Source organism: Apis laboriosa, unplaced genomic scaffold (assembly GCF_014066325.1).
Source record: "Apis laboriosa isolate Shangri-la unplaced genomic scaffold, ASM1406632v1 scaffold34_cov151, whole genome shotgun sequence".
In the NCBI taxonomy this organism is placed as follows: Eukaryota; Metazoa; Arthropoda; class Insecta; order Hymenoptera; family Apidae; genus Apis; species Apis laboriosa.
This window is the reverse complement of record NW_025222928.1, coordinates 9691298-9716501: the sequence shown is the minus strand read 5'-3', so window position 1 is coordinate 9716501 and position 25204 is coordinate 9691298. Positions and strand designations below refer to the sequence as shown.

Here is a 25204-nt window from a genome sequence, read left to right as displayed (position 1 = left end):
TAATATTCATTAATAGTATATATTTTATTAGAAAAAATTTAAGTCAACGAAACTATGAACTTATGATAAATTGATTTTATTTTATTTTTATCTTATATAATTAATCAATATAAAGAAAATATTCATTTCAAATTCTAATGAAATTTATATAAGTATTTTTTTTTTTTTAATATAAAGACGGAAAACAACGGAAAAAAAAAATAAGTATAATAACGGAAATAATTAGATCGTAAAAAAATTTTAAAAATAAAATTTTTTTTTATAAATCATTATAATTTCTTTTTCTTTTATCTTTATCTATAATATATCACAAATTATAAGTTTAGCTTTATTTTGATTATGCCTTATTTATATTTAATTACTAATTACATTGAATATACTGTATATAGATATTTCAATATAGTCGAAGTAATACATAGAGAGAAAAGGAATGCTTGATATAAGTGATACAAATATTTTTTAATATTAAAAAGTTTCATAAAATTATATAAAAATTATATAATACTTTTCCTATAATGAACAATTGATTTAATATAATTATTAATAAAAGTCATTATTTAATCTTTTAATAATATAATAAACAATGAATCAGGCAAAAATTGAAAAACTAGTTTCTAAAATAAGATATAATATTAGATCAGATCCACGTAAATTAAAAAATATAGATGGTCCAGAGGGAAGATTACGAAAAATTAAAAAAACATTAACCGCTGTAATTAAATATGAGAGGATTGAGTTGAATTATGCGAGAGCAGATGAAACAAGAGGTTATGTCGAACAGGTAAATAAATATAATAAACTTTTTAAAATTCTTCTAATTAATCATATTTTATAATTCTTCTTTATTGCAGTTAATATCAGAAGCATTACGTCATGGCCCTCATCACAAAGAAACTATGGAACTTGCAAATTTTTGGATAATTGAAAAACAACTTATTCATAAACTTTTTAAAGTACTTGTACCAAGATACGAAAATTATACAACTTCATTTACAAAACTTCATAATGCACCATGTATATATCCTGGATATGCATTTAAGAGAGCTATTTTAGAATTAAAAGGTATATTTTGTATAAATTTTTATTTGTTTATACTTATGAAAAATTTTAATTTATTTTAATTTATTAATATAATTTTTTTAAGGAAATATATATCCCGCTATAGAACAATCTAATCCAAATCAGCATAATTTACTTCACAATATATTACTTGATGCAGCTAGAAAAGAACATAGATTAGAAAAATATAAAGAAATAAGTACTAATATGAATTTATAAATGTATGTATTTTTTATTATCAAATAACATAAAAAATATATAATATTAATATAGATTATTAAATATAATTAATTTGATTTGTTATTATTATTTTCTTAAATTTATGTTTATTAAACTATTCATTATTATGATTATTTGATTGTTTGAAAAGATGCAATGGATAATATTTGTGAAATTCATTAACATGCTTTTCCATAGAATGCACTTGTTTCCTGAAATTAAAAGAATATATTTATAATGAAAAAAATTTATCTTGAGCATTCACTCATAAAATATAAAAAATGTACCATATATGATTTGGCATTGTATGATATACATCTGTAAATAATTCTTTCCAACATGGTTTAAGTTCTTTTTCTGCTTCAGCAAAAGCAAGTAAAATGGAATTTTTTATACACTTGTTTAATTCTCTATCTCGCTCTTTATTCCACAAACCAATTGATTCCAAATAATTACGATATCGTAGTATTGGTGTATAATAATTCCAATGATCTATTTCGTCAGTAGATCGATATACAGTACTATCATCAGAAGTACTGTGATGACCAATTCTAAAAGACAAAAAAAAAATGTATGATAAAAAATATTTTAAAAAATTAATGTGTACAAAAAAACTTTTTCATACCGATAAGTCATAGCTTCGATCAAGTAAGGTTTTCCATTTTTAATGCAGAGTTCACGAGCAGTTTTTGTTGCATAATACATAGCAAGAACATCATTACCATCCACACGAATCGTTGATATTCCATATGCTGGTCCTCTTGCTGCAATTCCATCTCCTTTAAATTGTTCTTGAGTAGGAGTTGAGATTGCATAACCATTATTGCGACTAAAAATAGATTATTTTAAATTATTAAAATTATTAAAAAATATTATTTTTTTAAAAATAAATTTTACATATTTTCACATTTCTCAAGCAATATATTATTAACATTACCATATAAAAATTATTGGACACTCTAAAATTGCAGCAAAATTAAAAGCTGCATGAGCATCTCCTTCACTAGCAGCTCCTTCACCAAAGTAACATATTGTACAAGCATTTTTTTGAGATCGTTTGAATGCATATGCTGTACCTACAGCTAAGAGTGAACAGACTCGGATATTAAAATTATCAGAATTATATGTTGATAATATAATAATTTCAATCAGATATTTTTGTTTTTATGTTTTTAGAAATTATATAATTTGATAATAATATCTATAATCTATATTACCTTGAGGTAATTGTGTTGTTAAAGGAGATGAAATAGTAACAAAGTTTAATTTTTTTGATCCATAATGAACAGGCATTTGTTTTCCCTTTGAGGCATCTTTATGATTACCATAACATTGATTCATAAAATCTATAATAGAATATCCTCGCCATAACAAAACACCTATGAAATTTTTTTACATTAAATTATATTTATTTTAAATATATATTATTAATTGATCAAAAATTAATATTTTATACCAGCTTCTCGATATTGCGCATATATAATATCTTCTAATGTAAGAGCAGCTGCAGAACCAATTTGAATTCCTTCTTCTCCTGTATTAGTCATATAAAATGATATACGTCCTTGTCGTTGAGATTCATAAAGTATTTTATCCATTATATTCAGAGTAATCATTTTATGATACATTTTAATCAAAATTTGTTCATCTAGCTTAAGAAGAAATAGAGAAAGAAAATGAGATATTATATAAAATTTATTTATATAAAATCTTAATAAATATTAATTATTCAAACCTTAAGATCCTTTGGTAATTGAAAATGTTTATGTAATGAGTTTAAAATTCTAAATGTTGGTAAAGAATCATAGCATTCTTTGTTGACAAATTTTAATTCATTAGTAAATATAGTTTGAATTCCCAAAAAAGAAGGATCTTTTTCATTCATTGTATTAATTTTAATATTTGTAGTTTTATTACTATAAAATTTTTGCACCTAAATACGTGATATAAAAAAAAAAATATTTTTGCATTATTTATTACTTTTTTGTCTTTTATAAATACCTACCTGATGCAATAAATATCTGTTACCATTTTTTAAATATATACGTTTAAAAAAAATTTTTTCAATCATTGTTTTAAAAATAATTTTAATCAATAATATTCAAATCTTTATTACAATAATTATTTTAAAATTTATATATCATTTCGCGTAACATATATTCAAATAAATAGTCACTATACAAGTTGTTTAAATACTTATTTACAAATACGCATTATAATTGAAGAAGGAAGAAAGGTCATAAGAGTAAGAAAAAACGAGAAAAAGAAAAGGAGAAAAAATAATATAAAATTTGTGTCCGTCGTAAAAGTGCATATATTTAATGATAAGATGTATTGAGGAATGTTATATTTTTTTTTACATATGTATTACATATATATTAATAAAAGTGTTAAATTTTCGTAAATAATTGAAAGAAAAATAATTAAATATTTTATTCGATGAAAAACAATTCAATATTTAGTATAAACATAACCTTTTTCTTCTAAATATAAATCTTATATTAATCTTTTTCTATATATTAAATATCGGTCTTGAAGATACTTTTTTTAGAAAAAATAAAATATTTTATTGTAAATAGAAAAAAAATATGGATTCTTGGGAAAATTCAGATCTATATGAATTATTAGGTATAGAGAAAACAGCTTCTATTCAAGAGGTATAAATATTTTATAAAATTTGTTGAAATTGAAAGTATATATTATATTAAGTGCATATTATTTCAGATCAAGAAAGCATATCGTAAAAAAGCTCTGTATTGTCATCCTGACAAAAATCCAAATAATCCAAAAGCAAATGAATTATTTCATAAATTGTCACAAGCATTAGAAATTCTTAGTGATGTATCTGCTCGGGTAAGTATAATAATAATATAATAATAATAATAAGTATACTGTTTTTATATTTCATTAATATGTTTCTTGTCTTTCTTATTGATGATATCTCATCTACAAAATAAGGCAGCTTACGATAAAGTTATTAATGCAAAGCATCAAGCAAAATTACGTGCTAAAGAATTTGATTCAAAACGTAAGAAATTGAAAGAAGATTTAGAAACACGAGAAAATGCTTATAAAATAGATTCTGATATTAGAAGAGATAAAAATAAATTACAGGTATTCTTAAGTTTATATGTATTATAATTTGCTTTTTCTGTATAATATTATTACAATCTCATTATTGCAGATTGAAATAGAAAGATTACAAAAGGAAGGATCGAAACAAGTAGAGGAAGAAATAGCATTTATGAAAAAATATTTTGAAGAACGATCAAAGACATTTCATAAGGAATCAGAAATTGATACTAGTTCTTATAAATTAAAAGTGAAATGGAAATCTCGTAAAAGTCAATCTAATAATAATGAATATGATTATGATACATTGTATCAAATATTTTCGAAGGTTTATATCATTATTATAGTATTTTATTATAGTATTTTATAATTATTTTTTTTGTCAACAAATAACATAATTATAATATATATTTATTTTATTTTTTAGTATGGAAACATAACTGCTCTTATTATCTCTTCCACTAAAGAAGGCAGAGCATTAATAGAATATAGAGAAAAAAATGAAGCAGTAAGTTATTATTTATTTAATTATTTATTATTATATATATCTGTTCATTTTATTTAATTGTTTAATTTGAGAATAAAATTATATTTTTTATTAGGAAATGGCTTTAAATGAACTTGGTTTAGCACAAAATCCATTGAAACTTCAAAAATTATGGGATGAACAAAAAAAATCAAATATTTTTAATACAAGCACTGTTTACAATGATATTACACAACATACGGTAAATATAGCAAATAAGCATAGCAATTGATAATAATTAATAGTAATAATAGATAATATTTTTTTTAATAAATAATAACAATACTTTTTAATTTTTTATATTTATTTATTTTATAATTTTTTTATATTTCATTTCATATCAAATCTTATATGACAGGTAAATCAAAACATGTCAGATATTGAATTTGAACATTCTGTATTGAATAATTTAAAAAAAGCTGAAGAAAGGAAAAGATCTCTGAAAAAATTGAATGTAACAGAAAGCATTTGATTAAAGCTTTTGTAAGCATTTAATCCAATATATTAATTATTTTAAATTATTAAGCTGCATTTTTCTATAAATATCGAAAGTGTATTGGTATATACAAATTAAAAGATATTGTAGTTTATTCATTATTATATTATATTAATTTGTAAATATGTATCGTCGTATAATTAATAAAAAAAATGTTAATCTTCTCTAATATATTTATGAGAGATTTGTTCCATCAACATATTGAATTTATTATCTATAATACTTAGATAATAGTTCATCATTTTTGTTTAAAGAAATTAAAAGGCGATATCTTTCCGTTCTTTTTGCCTTTTTTGTTTTTTTAATTCTGTTTCATCAATAGGAGCTGATTTAACAAATGGAATTTCATTTTCATATTCCATTGGCATAAACTGTGCAAGAACCTTTGGAACTTTGATACCAGTATCAGTTTGATGTACTTCCAAAATCGCACATATAACACGAGTAACCGCACACATTGTTGCATTTAACATATGAACATAATCTGTATTAGCATTCATTTTTTTAGTTTGGCCATATCTAGAATACATACATTGATATATATAAAATTACAATTATATCAATATAATATTTATAAGGATGAGGTTAACATTAATAATATTAGTAACATAATAATAATAACGCAAAATAAAAAAATAATATACAGATAAATATATAATATATAATAAAATAAATTAATATAAAAGTTTATCATTTATCACCTGACTAATAAACGTCTTGCTTGATAATCTAAACAATTACTGCATGAGACGAGTTCGCGAAAAGCATTTGATCCTGGAAACCATGCTTCTAAATCTAATTTCTTTGAAGCAGCATTGTTTAATGCACCTGATACTATGTTTACTATACGATAAGGAATTTCCAATGATTTATAAAATTCTTCTGCATTTGAAATCATTTCTTCCATCATTTGCCAAGATTTATTATCATATGGTGATGTTAAACAGAATTGCTCCACCTATTATCCATTTATATTTATAATATGTAAATTTGTTATACTTTTTATATAAGTAAAATTAAAGTTGTACTTGCTTTTTCGAATTGATGAACTCTAAAAATGCCTCTCGTATCACGTCCATGAGATCCAACTTCTTGTCTAAAACATGTGGATAATCCTGCATATTTAATTGGTAAAATATTTTCAGGAATCCATTCATTTCTATGAAATGCAGCTATTGGTTGTTCAGAAGTAGCAATCAGATATTTTTCTTCAATTTCTTTATCTTCATTGCGTTCACTACCTTTACCAATTACCTAAAAATAAGGTAAAACTTTAAGCAAAATTATTAATATTTATATATTTATATTTATACATATAATTATCAATCCTATACTTTATATAATTCTTCGTCAAATTGAGATAATTGTGCTACTTCTTGCATAACATCCTTACGCATAAAGAATGGCGTATAAAGTGGTTTGTAACCATTTATATATAATTTCCTAAGAGCTAATTGAATTAATGCATGTTGCAAAAAAACTGCTGGTCCTATTAAAAAATAACCACGCCCCCCTGAAACAGTAGTACCGCGTTCTCCATCTATACCATCAATCATATGTATTAAATCAACATGAGAGTATTTTTTTTTTTGCATACAATCTCCATATGTTCTCTCGACCTAAAAATAAAAAAGATATTTTTATTCATTATTTATTATTTATTCATTATTAATATATAAAAATCCATTATATTAAATTATATAATAATTTATATATATTTATATATATAATTTATTATATATATATATATTATATATTTATATATATAATAATTTAATATACTTTATTTTCTTCTTCATCATTACTAATTGGTACAGATTCATGTAAAATATTTCCTATTTCCTTAAGTGCGTGATTTCTTTCAAACTCAATTAAAATTAAGTTTTTATCATTAGTTCGAATAGCATCATCGATAAAACTACGAACAGTCTTAATTTGTGCAACTGTTAGCGATTTCAGGTTATTAGGGATCAAATTTTCCAGATTTTCAAGAATATCTTTTGAGACAGTATCGTCACCGTCTACTGCTTCTTTTTTTTTCATTTTCTCTCCAATTTCTTTACTACATACATTTTTTAATTTATTTAAATTATCAGCTTTATGTCGCAGCTGACGCCAAATTTTATCTTTCTCAATCACTGTGTCGACTAAATTTACATCTTTAAAACGATTTTTTTGGTTTTCTCTTATTTTATCAGGATCGAAACCTTTATCTTTTCGAAATAAATCTAAATCTAACACCATGATAATTAATAATGTCAAAATCCAATTCCTATTAAATTACACGTGGATTCAATCAGATACGTCAATAAAGACACACATGCTCTAACTCAACGTCGCTCACTACTCGTATTTCGTGTTCTGACACTGGTAACTGGTGCATTGGTGACGTACATACGCACGCGTATTTAATATTTAAAGCATTCAAAGTAAATATGAGTGCTAATCTTAAGTAAATATTTTAGAGTATGTTATATTATATGTAAAAATAATACTTAACTTAATACAATACTCTTTGCATTTATCTTTCCTTCTTTTTTCTAAAAAGCTTTCGTTTAATTTATTACTTTTCGTTAAAAAGACAAGATTTTCTTTCATAGAAGAAAAACAAGTTTACATCGATACATACATAGAATTTTATATTTTTTGAATATTTCTTCAATTTCATAATAAAATACAAAGTAAATAATTGACAATTTTTAATAAGATAATTATAAAATATAAAAAAATTAAATTGTTAAATTATCAATGACAAAAAAGTTATATGTTTTCAATATAATTTTGTAATTTTTCATTTTATTAAGAAAAGGAAAACAATAGAAAAACTTTATAATAACAATAGAAAAAAAAATAGCAGAGGTCAGAATTACACTTGTTTCAAGTTTTTTTTAATCTTTCGTTAAGAGCACGAAAGTATGTATTTTATTAATTTTGCGCATGCGCATCATCATAATTCGTAAAAAGAGTACAAGAACTTAGAATATCACGGTATACATTGATAACGTTCGAATTTTTCGGCCAAGGAAACTTTAATTAATAGGAGGATAATAAGTCGTAAGTTTATTGTAATGAATGGAAAATCAGGTATAGTGTAAGCAGGAAAACTGTGGATTCGTATAGTCAGGTTGGTTGTAACTTTCGCATACAATTTTAATCTTTAATGACATAACCTGATGCGCTTGTCAAATGATTAGTAAATTTAAAATAAGTAGTTTTTTTCATAAATCAAAATAATAATTTGCAAACTGTTTATAAAAATATCGATAAAATTGATTGAGTTTAAGCATGTTTAAATTATACGACAAATGTACATATATGTTAAATATTTTTAATATTTTTCTTCCTATTTCATTTAATAGCTATCTATCATAAATAGAATAAGGAATCACAAACTTATTAATGAAATGTGTAACTTGGAATATTTTATATGTATGTTTTTCATTCAAGTATATAATGATAATTTATGGATATTTTATATATTTGAAACTCTTTTTTCAGATACGGTATAGTAATAGATTTTCCAACAAAACATTGGGGCATATTTAATGTTGATATAAGGCATATTTATATATGTAAAAGCCCAATACAACTAAAAGGCGTACAACTCTACGCTATACCGGTGAGTTCCAACACAAAATATTGCTTGGTAGTACGGCGGACACTCAAAGCCAACTAACCATGTCTGTACAAAGTGTTGCTCTGGCATCTCTCACGGCCACCTATACCGACTCGGAGGGCGAAGACGGGGTGGAAGACGACCTTCAGGAGAATTCGAACACTCCCCAGGGGGCCGCCCCGCATAATGCCCAAGTCGGTCAGCCCCAGGCTTTCACCAGTCCCAAATCTGGCACATCAGCCTCAAATAGTCCCGTTGTTGCTCCCAACGTCGGTGGCAAGTCTAGTAACGATTTGTCGAACGCGCCCACCTTAGTAACAGATGTGACATCTAAGGTGCAGAGATTGGTTTCATACTTTGATGATTCAATAGTCTCCGATGACGAGGGAGTGGTACAGACACAGATCGATGGACAGCCTTTTGAAAATGGAAGGCCCTCCTCGATTATGGAATGCTCTCCCTGTTGTCAAGGAGAACAATTAGTTTCAGATAGCGAGGTGGACTCCTATGGCGTCACTATACCACCAGAGCCACCAGGGCAGTGTCCTGTGGAACTGCAGGAAAAAATAACAAAACTTTTTAGGAAAATGGAGAGCAGTGGTTTGGATATGAACAAAGTTATTCAACAAAGGAAGGATTTTAGAAATCCATCCATTTATGAAAAGCTAATTCAATTTTGTAGCATCAATGAATTGGGTACTAATTATCCTCCAGACAGATTTGATCCATTTAAGTGGGGTAAAGACTCGTATTATGAGGAACTTGCCAAAGTTCAAAAAACCGAGATGGATAAACTTGAAAAGGCTAGGAAAGAGAAAACAAAAATTGAAATCGTTTCTGGTACAGCTAAACGACCCAATAATTCTAGTACAACAGACGATGATGCTAAAAAAAGGAAAAGTAAATGGGATCAAGTTGCAACAGGAGCTACTGCCTCGATAAAACCAACTGTTTTGTTGTCTCAACCAACTCTTACTACTTTAACATCGTCTGCAACTGGTACCAAAGCAACGGTAATATCTGCTTTTGGATCTTTACCAAAGAAAAGACTGTAACATACACTGTAAATCATTTGTAAATATTATGTTTTTCGAAAAAGCAACACTTCATTCTTCATTTAATATTACACCATATACAGCGAGTTTTATAGAAAAGTGCAGCAAATTTCATGCATGAATTTGTATACAGATTCACACAGTATGCCTATATTCGTATTTAATTATTGGCTTTATTGAATTTAGTGATTCAACATTTAATTTCATGAGATAAAGCATTTTGAAAGTATATCAATAGTACGAGATTACTATCTTTATCAATAAGGATAACTGAATAAAAAAGAAAAAGAATAATAAAAGCTAAGGAAGAAGGATTCTGGAATTAAATGGCAAGTGGAATAATGTGTTCCACTATTGAGTTCTTTTACCACTTTTTTTCTCTGTAAAATATTTTGAATTTAAGATACATTTTGATATTCATCATCTTTACGTGATATTTTTTCTATGCTATTAATATGTTAATGGATTGAAAGAAAAGTAAAAGTAAAAAAAAAGAAAAAAAACGAAAACAACGATAACTTTAATATAAAAGGAATTCTTTTTCTTCTTGTGAATATGCATATTTGTAGATATATACACATAAATGCTGGTCAGTGAAACTTTTTTAAGTATTTTTATTTTATGAATCGACGAATAATGTAAAATATGTACATTATAACATGTGCTGCCATCACGAATAATTTGAATCTTTTCCAATTTAGATTAACATTGAAAAAATAATTATTATTTATAATCATAATTGTAAGAAATAAGTTCATTGATACAAAATTAGAATTGATTTAATTTCTTGTAAATCGAAATAAATGATTATTAGTGATACTTTTATACGAAAGATTTGTATGTTTAGAAATCCAATGTCCCATAGCTTAATAAATGTGAAAATCATATACAAGTTGACTGATATAATGGAATAAATCATCTCTTTTCTGATTATAATTAAAAAAGCAAAATGTTTAAAAGATAAGGAAAAATATATATATATGTATGTATGCATCTATATTTTTTGAAATGCAACAAATTTTTTTTGACACAATTGAATTCCTTATATTATTCTATGTAGATAAATATTAAAATAACATAATTAAAAAATAATTAGTTTGAGAAATGTTTTCAATAAATGTTTTCATTAAAGAAGAACATATGTGCATTTAAAGTATAACTATGGTAGTCATTTTATCTATAATAAATGTAAAAAAAAGAAGGATAATAATTCTCACTTTTTAAATAATATTTTTTTTATTTAGATATTTTTCTAACTTGAATAATATTTTAGATTTTATATTTTTCTTGCATAATTATATTTAAAAAATAATGAATTCAAAGAAAAAAATTTTATATGCTTCGCTCGTAGTATGTATATATAAATATATATTTTCGTTTTTTATTATAAATAATAATTTTTAATTTTTTATTATAATAATAATTAAATTAATGATAAAATTTTATTCTACATATTTTATTTATTTTCAAAATTATCTCTTATTGATAATTCATTCGCATTACACAATTCAAGAATTAGTTAATTTCATTTTTAAAATTTTGCCTGAAAAATGTTTTTTTTGTTCGGAAATGAAATTAAAATCATTTTTGGCTATCCATTTTTGCCATCTGATAAATCTGATTTATTCTGAGATAATCCTATATTTATGGATTTATTGTTGTGTAAATAACAATAAATACGTATTAATCATATAATTAAAAAAAAGATTTTTCCTATTTTGAATTTCTAGATATTAAACAAAAAAAAATAGTGAAAAATAATTTTTAAAAAAATACAGTTAAAAACATAGTTACTTGATAGTTACTTGACATGTAAGAGAAGACTAAACTTTTGTTTAGATACAAGAATAGTTAAAATTTCCGTGATAGAGATTGCAACAATCGAGATTCTACTTTATATGATATAATCAAAAAATTTCTTTTTTTTTTTTAATAAATTTATTAAAAATTATATATAAATTATTTATTTTTTATCAAGGTATATTAAAATATTTTCATACATGTATAGGTTATTTCGTGAATTGCGTAGTGAAAATTGAGTGATTTTATATACAAAAATTATTTAAAAGTAAAATAAAAATTTTATTAATATAAGGATTTATTTACAAAAAAATGAAGTTTGGAAATTAAATTAAGATTTTCTCTCTAAACTTTTTACAACCAAAAGTTTATTTCAATATTTAGAATATTAAAAAAATAATCTTTAATATTATTTTTATTAATTTTTCTATAAAATATTTATTAATAAATTTATTCATGTTTTTTTATTATAATGAAAAATAAAATTAAATAATGTTTATATATGTACGTAATAAAAAATGTAATAAAAAAAAAAAGGTTTTAAATAAAAGAAAAAATATTAAAAATACAAGTACTATATATCAAATATTAATCTATAAAATTAAAAACTATATATTAAATAATATTAAATAAAACTTAAATAATATTAAAACAAATAAAAAAAGTTAAAAACTTTATTATATGCAATAATATTTTTAACTTTATTTCATGTGAAAATGATAGAAAACATTAATAAATTAATTGATTTTCTTTGAATTAATTTTTGAATTATTATACATAAAAATAAAAATCTTAAAAAAATAAAATTATCAACGTTTTGTAAAATAAGATTAAATGCAAAAAAAATATAAACATTGATTTATTAAATTTGTTGTATTTCATGAATTATATGTTACGCGTAATTATTATCACGATTTTTTAAATATGTTGTACAATGTAATAAAAAAGTGTTTCGAACAAAATTTATTATTAAAATAAAAAGTTTTTTTTAATAAATCATTCTAGTTTTCCAAATGAATAATATAATGAATAATTTTCGTAGTAATGATATTTATCTGTAGGATAAAAGAATATAAATATAAGAATATTAAATTTTTAAACATATTTAATTTTATTAAACATCATATTAAAAATATGTAAAAATATTTAAAATTTTCAGAAAATATAAATGAAATCTTTTCTATGCATTTTATTTTAAATTTGATTAAGTATTTTACATATTTAAAATAATTTATTCAATATAATATTCTTTCTTTTAAAATCTATTTTACAATAAATATTTTAGAAAGAATTTTTGTATTTTTATATTAATGAATACATAAATGATTAACATTGTCATATATTATAAAGAAAAAATATTTAAATGATATTTTCACATGTCAAGAATATTTATATAAGAAAATACTAAATTCAGATAAGACGGTTCGAATATTAATACATTGACTATACATAAATGAACTCAATGTTAATCTACTTAATTTATTAAAGAACACAATAAAACTGCAATTATAATTGAAAATTTTTTATCATATACACATTTAATAATGAAATTCTAGAATTCTTTTGTAAATATTTTTTGTCTTCGGTATTGTACAAATCATTTATTATAGCGCCTCATGTCAGTAAAGTTACGAATAGAATTCTACAGTAAATTGTATTGCAAACAGCTGTTTGCATACGAAACATTTGTAAACTTCATAAGAAACTTTTTTTTAACATTTTAATGTATCTTCGTTAGAGGAATTAAACTAGATAGAATATTAATTTTACACATTAAAACATATTATATTTAATTTTAAGGTGATTGCTGTTTGTGAAGAAAAAATCAAAATGGTATCTTTAAAACTTTTGTTCGTCTTGGCTGTCAAATAAATACATATAACCTAAAACGCATAAATTTAAAGAAATTGTAAAAAAATCATAGAAATGGATGTTGTAACAACAAGTTTAGAGGCCCTAATGCGTAAGTAAAAATTCGATTTATTTTTTTTATATTATTTCGAAATATTTATAATCATAGATTGTCCATTTAATAGATCTCAAGTTTTAGTCAGTTCATTAAATATATTTTCTTTTTCTCTTTTTTCTTCTTTTTTTTTCCCTCATAGAAAGGGTAACGAATCCTCAAAATCAAAAACCTGATATAGCTGCAATTGAAGCATTTTGCGTAATGCTTACCAAAGAATCAGAAGGTATTCAAATTGGTACTAAATTATTAGCATTGCATATTCAGTCATCTAATGAGACAGAAGCACTTCAAGCTCTTGCTGTAAGTTTTTTTTCCAATTTTTGTTTACATAATAAATTCAAATTTAAAACTATTTTATTATTTTATTCCAAGAGCTGTACATACATATGCATATAAAAGTTATTTCAATTTAATTATTTTATTTCATTTATTGCTTGATATTCAATGGCTGATATTATTTGAATATAAATTGAAATTAAAAAAATAATTTTTAATAATAAATTAATATATATATATATATATATTAAAGAAAATTTAAATTTTCATAATTTTTATGTAATATATATTTGTGACTTTTAATTACATAGTTATTGGATACATGTATGAGAAGATGTGGTCCATCTTTTCACGCAGAAGTTGGAAAATTTCGTTTTTTAAATGAAATGATTCGTTTAGTTTCACCAAAATATTTGGGTGGTAAAACACCAGCTATAGTGCGTCAAAAAGTATTGCAATTGTTAAATATGTGGACAAAGGAATATCCAAAAGAATTAAAAATCAAGGAAGCCTATGAAATGTTAAAAAAACAAGGTGTTATCGAAGTAAGTTTTATATGTTATTTTTTATGAAATATAACCTTTTTTTTTTTCCAATCTCTTCTTGTGAAAATGTGAAAATTATATATGCACTTAGGATGATTCTATATCTATGAATAATGTACAAGAAGAAGGATTAAAAGTATTAAAAACTAAGAACACAATATTTGATGATGAAGAGAAATCCAAATTGTTGCAAAAATTACTTCAAAGCAAAAATCCTGATGACTTACAAGCAGCGAATAGATTAATTAAAACTATGGTGAGAGAGGTATGTGAGTCATATTTGAAATTACTACAAAATTTTGCAGAATACATTAATCATCTATTTTATAGGATGAAAGAAGAGTACAATTAAATTCACGTAGGATAATGGAATTAGAATCTGTTCATAACAATGCAAAGTTATTATCAGAAATGTTGGATTCATATAATTGTAATGAAACTAGTACAGAAGATCTTGAATTAATGAAAGAATTATATCAAGCTTGTGAACGATTGAAACCAATTGTGCTAAGGTTAGCAAATGAAACTCAAGATAATGAAGGAATGCTTGGTCAGTATTTTATAATATCTTTTAAAGATTTATATAATGAATATAAATATTTTATGTGTTATAAAATTACACATTAAAAAATTTATACATACTTTTGTTAGTATGAGTCAAGTTATGAATAATATAATTTTTAAATTTTAATTTTTAATTTTTAAATTTATAATTATCAATTAGAATTTTAAGATTATTTTATATTTGAATAATTTATTTATATATAGGTGATGTACTTGCTGCAAGTGATGAATTGGAACAAGTATTTGAGAAATATACTACAATTATAGTTCATGGTAAATGTATAAAACCTAAGACAGATTCCAACATCAGTCCGTATTTATTAGATTTATCCTCTCCAATGGAGACCATTCCTGTTAAAAGTGATGATGTAAATGCAAGTTACAATGCAATGACAACAAATCATCAGTCAGATATGGAAGTTTTAGGAGATATTTTCAATTCATTAGGAAAATCTGAAAATTCAGATATTTCTTCAGTTTCCAATGCAAATTTCTTAATGACTGATTCAATTATGCAGCCGCTCAATATTTTACCTAAAAATAAGAAAGGTCCGTGAACATAAAATGCTTAAAATATATGTTCTTTTGATTCAATAACACTGATAATATTGAACAAATCAAACGTCTTTAGTAATGAATTTGATCAATTAAAAAAATGAACAAATGGTGAGTAACATTCCATTTTCAGATGAATTAATCAACACATCTGAAAAGAAAATTGACAGTAAAGCAAAAGCACTGGAGGAATTAAACGAATTGGATTCTTTGCTTAAACAAAGTTTATCAGGCATAGTATCAAATTCACGTTTGAAATCAGCAAGGTTAGTAAAACATATATTTGTTCTACTTCTTAATCATTTTCATTATATATAGTTATATCATTTTTTCTTTTTTTTTTTTTTTTTTTGTTCTTTTATTTTTAATCTCTGTAGTAAACAAAGTATAAACCGCCCACCAAATACCGAACCCTTAGCAGAACATTATGTTTCAACGACCTCTCCTCGCAGTGGCAATTCTTCGTATTTTTCTGACTTATCAAAGACTACAAATATGAAAAATGATAAAGTATCTGATATTCAATTTAAATCAAATGATAACTTTCCATCTTATAATGATACAAATTCTCAAACTATTATCGAATGTGATGTAAATGAAAAAATAGATACAAATCAATGTAATAATCGATTAAGTACATGGGATGCTGCTTCAATAACACCGTCAACAGAAAATTCAATTAGTCCAGAACCTGAAATTAAACCATTGACAGACATTAATATCAATCTTCATGATATTAAACCAGGTAATTAATATTTTTTTTTTTGTTCATTTTATTTCTATATTATATTGTATCGTTTTTATATATTTATAATTAATATCATATTTAATTAAATACATATAATAATTAATAAGTTAATAAAAACTGCTTTGTTAATTAATTTTATTGTTTTTTTCAATAGGTATTAATCCACCTATAACAGTAATTGAAGAAAAAAATGGTATATCTGTAGTGCTTCATTTTGCTCGAGATAATCCAAGAAAAGATGTATTTGTTGTAGTAATTACAACAATGAGTAAAAATTTGAAGCCACTTACTAATTACTTATTTCAAGCAGTGGTGCCAAAAGTATGTTTTAAATATGTTTATTTAATAATTGTTATTATTGTTAATATAAATAATTAATAATTTTAATTCGATTAATTTAATGATAATTTTTAAAACTAATAATATTTTGCTTTTAGAGATGTAAATGTAGACTTCAGTCACCTTCTGGAACAGAATTACCTGGTCATAATCCATTTTTACCTCCATCTGCAATTACTCAAATTATGTTAATTGCAAATCCTACCAAGGTAAAACAATGAAAATTATCTTTTATATTTCAAACATTTATCGATTTTTATAAACATAATTTTTATATTTAATCACATAATTTCTTCTTAACAGGAAACGGTATCGTTAAAATTTATGTTAAGTTATACCATGGATGATGAAACTTTCACAGAAATGGGTGAAGTAGAAAAATTGCCTTTAGTTTAAAGTACTTAAAGTGTAATTATAATATAAATTAAATTCAAGAATTACAGACTTTAATAGCCAAAAGAAGAATATATTGTTTTTTAAGATATGAATTTTCAAAAGATATTGTTTCTTTTAGTTTATTTCTCAGATTGTAATTACAGTTTTATCTTTATTATTATATTCTGAGAATATTAATGTTATGTAGATATTTATAAGTCATGTTGTGATTACATAAACGAAAATATCAACAAATCTATTTTAAGATCGAAATACACAGAGAGAACATATTATAATCGTATACAATAAAGATCAAAATAAATATAATAATTGAAAAATAGAAAAAAAAGAAAGGCACAAACAAACAAAAAAAATACGAAAATACAGATAATGTACTATAAATTTAAAGTTGAAGTGATATTCTTCATTATTAAAAATGTACAAATGCGATATTTTATTTAAAAATTTGAAGAAATATATCGTTTAGGAAACAGAAAGTACTTCGTCACGAAAAGCAAGAGCAGTAACTGCTTTTTGATGGCCCTGATATTCTCGTTCTATTGCTCCTGTTGATACATTCCATAATCTTGCAACACCATCGGACGAAGCTAAATTGAATAAAATGTTAAAATTGAATCTAAAACAAAATATAATAAAACATAAAAAAAAAATTATGTTGTTACCGGTAAATATATATTGTGAATCTGCGCTAAATGCAGCATCCCAGACCCATCGTTTTGCTTCATGTTGAAGTACTTGTACTTCAGAAAAATCCGTAGTTTTCCAAACTCGAGCAGTCTGATCAGCGGACGTAGTTACTAAAAGTCTGAATAAGATACACATTTTTTATCTATTATAATGTTATAATGTTAAATCAAATTTTACATAATTTTATTATTTTATTATATATAATTAATATATTTACGTGGAATCAGGACTAAATTTACATCGAAGCGCATAACGTTTATGTGCTGAAAGTTTGTGACGAGGATTAAGACGCGTAGGCTCGTCACCTACTCCTCCTGTAAGTGTCCAAATATAACAATGACCTTTGTTATTTACTGCTGCCATATATGTACCATCTTGATCAATTGCAACATCTTGCACAGATGCTTCGGCTTCTGGTATCTTTACATAAGGAATAATTATTTAAATAAATAGAGATAGAATTAAAATTAATTAATTGATGGATTACTAACAAAACAAAATATTTCCTAAACATACTAAATGAGTTTATTTTATATATTTCATACCAATTGTTCATTATGATCTGATCGTAGATCCCATAAATGAATAACACCACTTTGATCACCAACAATAAGTTCTGCTTGATTTGGATGCAAACAAACACAATTGACAGGAGCTGATACTTGAAATATTCGTTGACATTGAAAACTACTTGACCTATAATATTATAATTGTTTTTTTGTTATTGTTATTATTATCGATATTATTTTTACATTTTATGCAAAGAAATTAGTACGGTATTTAAATTGTATTTGTATTTGCCTGAGATCCCAAATCCGAGCTGAACAGTCTTCACCACCTGTATACATCCATTTACCTTCTTCCTACATATAATAAAATATTTTAATAATCTTATAATTAACGTCTTGAAAATAGTTTTACAATTAAAAAATAATATACTATTAATATCAACAGAATATAATTACAAAATACCTGGAAACCCAAGCCTGTAATATTTTTTGATACTCCTTCATAATTAATAATTGGATTTGGATTGTTTGAAACTAAATCATACATCCTTATATGTTGATATCCAGCAGCAGCTATCAAATATTTATCAGGAGTAATATCTAAAGCATTAACTTGCTAAAAATAACAAAATTTTAAAGAAAATGAGATTTGAAGTAGAATATATCGTTCAATATTAAAATTTTACCGAATCTGTGTGTTCCGCAGTACGTTGACAAACTCCAGTATGAGGTTGCCATATTTTGATAGTATGATCATAACCACCTGTTACAAGAATAACTTGCTCGTTGCTGTTAGTGCCATCCACAGTCATTTGTTAAAATGTATGAAATAATTTAGAAATGAAAATTCGATAATATTCGTAATATTAGATATAAATTTGTAATATTTTGTAATTTTCTGTTAAAATTTCATATATTATATCTTTCGTTTTCTTTACTTTCTTTACTTCTGTTGTTACAGAATTTTGTTTAATGAGTTTATTTTTGACTTCAAATAATAATATGTTGACTATAAATAAATGATTAATTCGTAATGTATCTTTAAATGCATCAATTACTAGAACATATCATATGACAGGTTATAAACACAAAACAGAGTATGAACACGGTACACGAATACGTTATCCCCTCTACCAAAAGAAAAAGTGGTTCAATTCCCCTATTTCCATAGGAGGAGAATACATGACGTCATATTATCCTCCATTGCCACTGTACATTAAGTAAGTCACGTGATCAGATTTTCGTCAAAGCACGTCTGCTAAATGTAATAATAAGACAATATGATATTAGGCATTCTTCTTCTATAAAAATTCACTACAGGAAAATTGAATCATTTTTAGTAGAGGTAGTAACGAAACATGCTTAGTTGATAACTCTAATCTAAAATAAGTTATAAAGGAAAGGCATACACATCTATATAATGTCATTAAAAGAAGACAATGAATTCTTCTAAACATTATTATGTATGTATATATTACATACATTATTATGTATGTAAAAAAAGATACAAAATAAAAATGGGGTGAATATTAAAAAAAAAGATACAATTTAATTTCTTGAAATATTTTTATTTTTCAATTGCAGTATTGTTATTTTTTAAATATAACATATTAAAAAATTTATTCAAATATATTCGTCATTTTATCAATTTTCTGTTTTCTTTTTTAAAATTAGAATATGTTTACATTATCGATTAATATTAATAATTTTTGTTAAAAATATATATTGTATAGATAGAGAAATAAAAAATATATAAAATGATTCAATAACATTACATTTTTTAGATATAACTCGTATCATTATATATATTTTTGCGATACGATAACGATTTCATTTCATGGAAATTTCTATTAATACCAAAGAACAACTTACTTTGTTTGATCATAGATTAAGATATTTGTTAAAGATATATCACTTTTGCTTTATCGAACATTTGTGTACACACAGTATATGATTAGAAAATATAAATATCTTATACTTTTACATTTTTTTCCTGTTTTATAAAACAGGAAAAATTCACATATTTGATAAATTAAAAAAATTAAAACATTAGTCATGGAGTGATACAATGAATTTGTACACTTCTAAGATTTAATGATATAATAATATGCTATAATAATAATAATAATAATAATAATAATAATAATAATAATAATTAATCACTTTTAATAATTAAATAATAATAAAATTTCATAATAATAATAATTATTATTATAATAAATATAATAACAATAATGATAATTATTATGATAATTGTAATAATAATATAATAATAATAATAATAATAATAATTTGTATTAACAATTATATTCAAAAAATTAAAGAAAAATATATTACATACGCGCGCACGTGTATTCTCTCATTCATTCATTCGTTCGTTCTTCATTATCTGTATAATTTTATTTTTTTCACATATCTAAGTGTTTACAATTCATAAAAAATATTCAAATTAACAGAGTTTTATTATTAATTCCTGATGTGATATGAAATAAAGAAAGAAAAAAAAAATGAGAAAAAGTAAAAGTTTGTACTTTTATCAAAAATCCAAATGTTTGAATATAGAAAGCGTAACTCGAAAAAGTATGTGGTATATTTCGAAAGCATTGAATAAGCTAAGCTGCGTGAAAAACAATTTGCAATTTAAGAAAAACCATTTTATTATTATTTTTTCTCAAATTTTTTGTATTTTAATTGGATAAAAACTATAAAAATATTTAATGAAATAAAGTTCATGACTAAAGTTCGCGTATTCTTCCGAACATTTAACAAATTTAGCAACATTGATCGATTTGATATTTGGCGATATTGTATTGGCGAGTTATGTATGTATATATATATATATATATATATATATATAATATATATATATTAATAAATATAATTGTATGTGTGCGTAGTAAACATATACCAAACATACATCAAACCATATTAATGAACAGATATGAATATAATATTGAAAATTAAATTATGCATTCCGCTTCGATGGCGGTATTAAATGATCTGGTAATTCTGCAGGTAGATCATAACCTTCGAGTTTTACATTAATTAAATGCATTGCTAAAGCAAATTCATCAGAATCTAGAAATCCATCCTTATCTATATCGGATAATTTCCAAATTCTTCCAAGTACATTGTTCGGTAATTTTGATTTTACCATTTCCGATTTAGCCGCTGAAAATATAATCCCAAATGAATGAATATTATTTAATATTTAATAGCAAATAAAAAATATAATGTAAAAACTTTTTATATTTGTATCTTCATATTTACATTCAAACTTTGAATAATGTTATTTACAAGAAAAATTTGCTATTTATTTGCTATTTTGAAATTTAATGAATTATAAATACAAATTACAAACATGTAAATATAAAAACTTACCTGCACCTGTGATTTTTCCATCACATGGACCGAGTTTTTCGAATATTGCATTGTATTTATATCTTTCCTTATTAACTATCCATTCCGGTTCACCTGCACCAGCATCGATACCTTCCCCTCGTTTATATCCAAATGGACTCACTTGATCAACTACTCCTTCAAATGCACCGCCTATGATACAAAATATTATATCACATAATCTCATAAAGTATCTATCATGTTATTTGAAAAAAAATAACAAAAAAACAAAAAGATACAGGAAAATTTTTTTAGCGAACGATCGCAACAATCTATGTAGTTACAATAATAAAATAAAAAAAAAAATTTTATTTCTCTTGATTATTTTTCAGAATAATACGAAAATAAAGAAATATAAATATATATGTGATTATAAAAGTGATGAAATTGATGAATATATTTAATGAAATTTAATTATATAAATCTAATTATATAAATATATTAATAAATAAAATATGAATGTATTTTTATATTTTTAAATTCATATACTTCATATTTATATTATGAGAATATTCATATATTGATAAAAGATAAATAGAGAAAGATACCTTTCACGAATAAATCTGATGTTGTACCAATTTCTTCATGAGGAATCATACTCATAAGTTGAGCAATATCTTTAACAAGCATATTATCAACCACTTCTAACAATTTAGGTTTCAAAGTATTGAATTTACTAAAATCATGATGAGCTAAGAATTCTTGCATTTTTTTCAAGTCTGGAAAATCACCAGGTGAAATCTGTTGTTCTCTTTGTATTTGATCATAAATTTGACCCAAATTTTTTATAAGTTCCTTTTTTTTAGTATCTTTACCAAACACACTAGGCATATCTTTTCTTAAAGCACTGATTATATAAGCATGCACCTATAAATTGATATACAATTAAATTTTATCATTAATCTTTGAACAATATGTAACTGATAATGAATCGATTAGTAATAAGGCGCGGTGTTTGATAGTGGATAGGTTATCATTTTTACGCTTGTTTACCTTTGCTAACCGTGCACGTTTAATCAAGTCATTAAGCTTTCTAAGCGCTGCATTTTTAGGTAATGATTGCATATCTTTGAATAAATCTTGTTCCTCATCTTCAAATAATCTGAAAATAAATGCAAATATATATAATTTTCATTTGCATATATACAATATTTAATTTTAAAGATTATATATAAATTCGAATATTTATACAAAATATTTAATATTTAGCTTTGTATATAATAAATAGAATTATACTATTATGGAGATTAGTATTTCAAAAAAAAATAAAATATAAATAATAATAACTATAGATTATTCACCTTTTATTTACATCATATCTTAAAGGCTGATCCCAGAATGAACCAATATATACTCTAGCTACTTCAGGAGTTTGTAAAACTTTTCCTAAAGACCACATTAATGCTCCATATACTCTCATGAGTTGTTGATGATCAATCATATCAGCTTTATTGAGAACAATTCTAATTTTATCATCATGACCACGTAATGCCTCGATCAAACGTCTGAATTCATCAGAAATGTCAAGTTTATGAGCATCAAATAATAAGATAATTCTATCTACTCGTTCGGCAAACCATTCCATAACGCCAGTAAAGTCATAACCTCTGTCCACCTAATATGAGAGAAAATGATTATTAATTAAATCTAAAAGTTAAACTAAAATAAAATTTAATAAAAGTTTGTAAAAAAATACATACCCTTTGTTTTTCGCCTGATAAGATACCAGGTGTATCAACTATAGATATGCCTTTTAAAACAGGAGATGCGACCGTAGAACATTGAAATCTATTAAGGAAAGCATTTCCGAATTTAGAAAGTGGACGAAACTGCTTGTTTGGGTCAACAACTAAAGCATTCCCAGGGATTACACCCTCTTTCTCATTGTACATAACTGCAATGAAGCGATCTGTCGTTGGTTCAGGTCCAATTCTTATTCCAGGGAAGTCTCGTTCTAGCAAATACTTGATGAAAGTAGTTTTGCCTGTGGAATATTGACCCACCAAAAGGATCATGGGTTTTGCATCAAAATCTGGATCGTCAAGTTGAGGTGAATGAAAATCATGGAATTGATAATGTTGTTCAAGAGGCAATAATTTTGATTTATATATTTTTTTGAGGCCATCAGCAACATTTTCAAAGAGATCCTGTTTACCGCTTTCTTCCCGAGTTAACCAACTGAACATCTCGAATAATAATCAAGATAATAATCCTACAAATATAATAATGCATTACAAATTTTTATAAATTATTTTTATATTTTATAATTTAATTTTTATAAATGTTCATGATATTAAATGTTTTTTTTTTTTTACTGAATAAAAACATATTTTTAAATTCGGTTTTGATATTAATTCACAATTTTGATATAACAATTCTTAGAATCTTATCTTTCTCTTTTTTTTTATTATTAAATAATAATGATAATAAATAATAAATACATTTATGAATAAATATTTTACGAATATCGTATATATTACAGTAAGAAAAAAAAAAAAAAGAAAAATAAAATTATGATGAAAAATATTTAAGAAATTAATAAAAACAAAATCTACCCTTTTTGCACTGATTCTGTAAAATATACAAATAGTGACAGGAGTGATGAAAAACTATCATACGGCACGACGTTTGACAGCACGTATAATTTATATATATTGAAACGTTGAATTGAGATGCACTTTTTGTCAGCGAAATAAATTTAAAAAAAAAATTGATGGAAACTTAACAATTTATTTCTATTTCTAAAACACGATCGATAAAAGGGAATCATGTATCACTTGAACGTGTTAGTCATAAGAAAACAACCGGTTGTATATGACCACTCAACAGACCACGTCGCGAACAATTCTACATGTATATCAATACGACTGCGCATCGCGCATCTGAGTATACCTCCTTCCATTTTCTAGTTTATTCTCCCTCTCTCTTTTCTGCATTTCACTATTCTCCTCTATTCTTTTCTATCCCTTTTCTATTTTTTGAACATTTCTCTTATTCTTTTTTTTTTCTTTTTCTTTTTATTTGTTTACTTGTTGCATTAAGTGAATATTATATCATCTGTGTACATTTTCATTCTTTTTTTTTTCAACGGAAAATATTTTTATAGATATTCTTTTTCAACGTTATTGTATTGTTTCGTAAATAGGAACAAAAGTTGTACAAATATTTTCAATGATTATTAAATATTGATTAGATATATTTAATTGATTATGTACATAATTGTATCAATTTATATGGAATAACTTGTTATTCTTGAATTTATTGGAATTATGAATGATTTAAAAAAGTAAAGAAATAAATAAAAAAAGAAAATTAAAAAAATAATCACGAACAATAGTATATAAAGAGAGATAATTTTTATTAATACATGAATT

The 25204-nt window shown here is 24.1% G+C and overlaps 8 protein-coding genes across 14 annotated transcripts; 4 read left to right on the top strand and 4 right to left on the bottom strand.

Annotated features, from left to right (window-relative positions):
• The first annotated feature begins 583 nt into the window (after positions 1-583).
• LOC122715298 (39S ribosomal protein L17, mitochondrial) lies at positions 584-1357 on the top strand. The gene is made up of 3 exons (XM_043937382.1): positions 584-781; positions 852-1062; positions 1145-1357. The coding sequence occupies exons 1-3, from the start codon at positions 584-586 to the stop codon at positions 1276-1278; spliced, it is 543 nt and encodes a 180-aa protein (XP_043793317.1). The 3' UTR covers positions 1279-1357.
• On the bottom strand, positions 1292-3411 carry LOC122715296 (2-oxoisovalerate dehydrogenase subunit alpha, mitochondrial). Its single transcript, XM_043937380.1, has 8 exons — positions 3284-3411; positions 3014-3211; positions 2735-2930; positions 2496-2657; positions 2216-2360; positions 1904-2107; positions 1566-1829; positions 1292-1490 (listed from the first exon to the last, which is right to left on the bottom strand). The coding sequence occupies exons 1-8, from the start codon at positions 3347-3349 to the stop codon at positions 1394-1396; spliced, it is 1332 nt and encodes a 443-aa protein (XP_043793315.1). The 5' UTR covers positions 3350-3411; the 3' UTR covers positions 1292-1393.
• Positions 3412-3783: 372 nt separating this feature from the next.
• On the top strand, positions 3784-5497 carry LOC122715297 (dnaJ homolog subfamily C member 17). Its single transcript, XM_043937381.1, has 7 exons — positions 3784-3935; positions 4003-4131; positions 4237-4392; positions 4463-4678; positions 4778-4858; positions 4953-5078; positions 5235-5497. The coding sequence occupies exons 1-7, from the start codon at positions 3867-3869 to the stop codon at positions 5346-5348; spliced, it is 891 nt and encodes a 296-aa protein (XP_043793316.1). The 5' UTR covers positions 3784-3866; the 3' UTR covers positions 5349-5497.
• Positions 5498-5527: 30 nt separating this feature from the next.
• Positions 5528-7739, bottom strand: LOC122715295 (serine--tRNA ligase, cytoplasmic). Its single transcript, XM_043937379.1, has 5 exons — positions 7155-7739; positions 6707-6991; positions 6405-6626; positions 6074-6330; positions 5528-5891 (listed from the first exon to the last, which is right to left on the bottom strand). The coding sequence occupies exons 1-5, from the start codon at positions 7614-7616 to the stop codon at positions 5630-5632; spliced, it is 1488 nt and encodes a 495-aa protein (XP_043793314.1). The 5' UTR covers positions 7617-7739; the 3' UTR covers positions 5528-5629.
• A 452-nt stretch (positions 7740-8191) lies between these two features.
• Positions 8192-11024, top strand: LOC122714902 (SAP30-binding protein). 4 transcript variants are annotated; one of them, XR_006346737.1, is made up of 3 exons: positions 8192-8496; positions 8871-8991; positions 9065-9205. XR_006346737.1 is itself a non-coding variant. In XM_043936676.1 (3 exons), exon 3 carries the CDS (start codon positions 9051-9053, stop codon positions 10041-10043), a length of 993 nt encoding a protein of 330 aa, XP_043792611.1. In that variant the 5' UTR covers positions 8202-8496; positions 8732-8801; positions 8871-9050; the 3' UTR covers positions 10044-11024. The 4 variants fall into 4 exon arrangements, 3 of the variants coding, with proteins under 3 accessions (XP_043792611.1, XP_043792612.1, XP_043792610.1); XM_043936676.1 differs by adding an exon at positions 8732-8801 and having other exon boundaries at positions 8202-8496; positions 8871-11024; XM_043936677.1 differs by having other exon boundaries at positions 8202-8426; positions 8871-11024.
• Positions 11025-11883: 859 nt separating this feature from the next.
• On the top strand, positions 11884-17284 carry LOC122715370 (ADP-ribosylation factor-binding protein GGA1). Of its 3 annotated transcripts, none has more exons than XM_043937510.1 (12): positions 11884-12021; positions 13644-13806; positions 13952-14112; positions 14400-14633; positions 14725-14898; positions 14964-15183; positions 15402-15746; positions 15886-16018; positions 16205-16497; positions 16655-16821; positions 16938-17048; positions 17143-17284. In XM_043937510.1, the coding sequence occupies exons 2-12, from the start codon at positions 13770-13772 to the stop codon at positions 17233-17235; spliced, it is 1968 nt and encodes a 655-aa protein (XP_043793445.1). In that variant the 5' UTR covers positions 11884-12021; positions 13644-13769; the 3' UTR covers positions 17236-17284. The 3 variants fall into 3 exon arrangements, with proteins under 3 accessions (XP_043793445.1, XP_043793443.1, XP_043793444.1); XM_043937508.1 differs by having other exon boundaries at positions 16130-16497; XM_043937509.1 differs by lacking the exon at positions 11884-12021 and having other exon boundaries at positions 13468-13806; positions 16130-16497.
• A 344-nt stretch (positions 17285-17628) lies between these two features.
• Positions 17629-19923, bottom strand: LOC122715371 (target of rapamycin complex subunit lst8). Of its 2 annotated transcripts, XM_043937512.1 has the most exons (7): positions 19118-19919; positions 18895-19047; positions 18724-18785; positions 18468-18618; positions 18140-18342; positions 17898-18040; positions 17629-17822 (listed from the first exon to the last, which is right to left on the bottom strand). In XM_043937512.1, exons 1-7 carry the CDS (start codon positions 19241-19243, stop codon positions 17698-17700), a joined length of 963 nt encoding a protein of 320 aa, XP_043793447.1. In that variant the 5' UTR covers positions 19244-19919; the 3' UTR covers positions 17629-17697. The 2 variants fall into 2 exon arrangements, with proteins under 2 accessions (XP_043793447.1, XP_043793446.1); XM_043937511.1 differs by having other exon boundaries at positions 17629-18040; positions 19118-19923.
• Positions 19924-20854: 931 nt separating this feature from the next.
• LOC122714737 (EH domain-containing protein 3) lies at positions 20855-24723 on the bottom strand. Its single transcript, XM_043936368.1, has 7 exons — positions 24386-24723; positions 23531-24042; positions 23132-23445; positions 22824-22932; positions 22379-22697; positions 21813-21983; positions 20855-21602 (listed from the first exon to the last, which is right to left on the bottom strand). The coding sequence occupies exons 2-7, from the start codon at positions 24014-24016 to the stop codon at positions 21397-21399; spliced, it is 1605 nt and encodes a 534-aa protein (XP_043792303.1). The 5' UTR covers positions 24017-24042; positions 24386-24723; the 3' UTR covers positions 20855-21396.
• Between the last annotated feature and the right edge of the window lie 481 nt (positions 24724-25204).

Excerpts from the sequence above, each read along its gene's own strand:
- LOC122715297 (XM_043937381.1), top strand. The coding sequence starts at position 3,867 with ATGGATTCTTGGGAAAATTCAGATCTATATGAATTATTAGGTATAGAG. Across the intron at positions 4,132-4,236 it reads TTAGTGATGTATCTGCTCGG|GCAGCTTACGATAAAGTTAT; the intron begins GTAAGTATAATA and ends CTACAAAATAAG. Across the intron at positions 4,679-4,777 it reads TGTATCAAATATTTTCGAAG|TATGGAAACATAACTGCTCT; the intron begins GTTTATATCATT and ends TTTATTTTTTAG.
- LOC122715296 (XM_043937380.1), bottom strand. The coding sequence starts at position 3,349 with ATGATTGAAAAAATTTTTTTTAAACGTATATATTTAAAAAATGGTAAC. Across the intron at positions 3,212-3,283 it reads ACAGATATTTATTGCATCAG|GTGCAAAAATTTTATAGTAA; the intron begins GTAGGTATTTAT and ends TCACGTATTTAG. Across the intron at positions 2,108-2,215 it reads TGTCCAATAATTTTTATATG|TCGCAATAATGGTTATGCAA; the intron begins GTAATGTTAATA and ends ATCTATTTTTAG.
- LOC122715295 (XM_043937379.1), bottom strand. The coding sequence starts at position 7,616 with ATGGTGTTAGATTTAGATTTATTTCGAAAAGATAAAGGTTTCGATCCT. Across the intron at positions 6,627-6,706 it reads TTGACGAAGAATTATATAAA|GTAATTGGTAAAGGTAGTGA; the intron begins GTATAGGATTGA and ends CCTTATTTTTAG. Across the intron at positions 6,331-6,404 it reads GAGTTCATCAATTCGAAAAA|GTGGAGCAATTCTGTTTAAC; the intron begins GCAAGTACAACT and ends AATGGATAATAG.
- LOC122714737 (XM_043936368.1), bottom strand. The coding sequence starts at position 24,016 with ATGTTCAGTTGGTTAACTCGGGAAGAAAGCGGTAAACAGGATCTCTTT. Across the intron at positions 23,446-23,530 it reads TATCAGGCGAAAAACAAAGG|GTGGACAGAGGTTATGACTT; the intron begins GTATGTATTTTT and ends CTCTCATATTAG. Across the intron at positions 22,698-22,823 it reads AACGTGCACGGTTAGCAAAG|GTGCATGCTTATATAATCAG; the intron begins GTAAACAAGCGT and ends ATCAATTTATAG.
- LOC122714902 (XM_043936677.1), top strand. The coding sequence starts at position 9,051 with ATGTCTGTACAAAGTGTTGCTCTGGCATCTCTCACGGCCACCTATACC.
- LOC122715370 (XM_043937508.1), top strand. The coding sequence starts at position 13,770 with ATGGATGTTGTAACAACAAGTTTAGAGGCCCTAATGC. Across the intron at positions 14,113-14,399 it reads AAGCACTTCAAGCTCTTGCT|TTATTGGATACATGTATGAG; the intron begins GTAAGTTTTTTT and ends TTAATTACATAG. Across the intron at positions 17,049-17,142 it reads TAATTGCAAATCCTACCAAG|GAAACGGTATCGTTAAAATT; the intron begins GTAAAACAATGA and ends TCTTCTTAACAG.
- LOC122715298 (XM_043937382.1), top strand. The coding sequence starts at position 584 with ATGAATCAGGCAAAAATTGAAAAACTAGTTTCTAAAATAAGATATAAT. Across the intron at positions 782-851 it reads CAAGAGGTTATGTCGAACAG|TTAATATCAGAAGCATTACG; the intron begins GTAAATAAATAT and ends TCTTTATTGCAG. Across the intron at positions 1,063-1,144 it reads AGCTATTTTAGAATTAAAAG|GAAATATATATCCCGCTATA; the intron begins GTATATTTTGTA and ends AATTTTTTTAAG.
- LOC122715371 (XM_043937511.1), bottom strand. The coding sequence starts at position 19,243 with ATGACTGTGGATGGCACTAACAGCAACGAGCAAGTTATTCTTGTAACA. Across the intron at positions 18,619-18,723 it reads GCTCGGATTTGGGATCTCAG|GTCAAGTAGTTTTCAATGTC; the intron begins GCAAATACAAAT and ends ATAATATTATAG. Across the intron at positions 18,041-18,139 it reads AAATTTAGTCCTGATTCCAC|ACTTTTAGTAACTACGTCCG; the intron begins GTAAATATATTA and ends TATCTTATTCAG.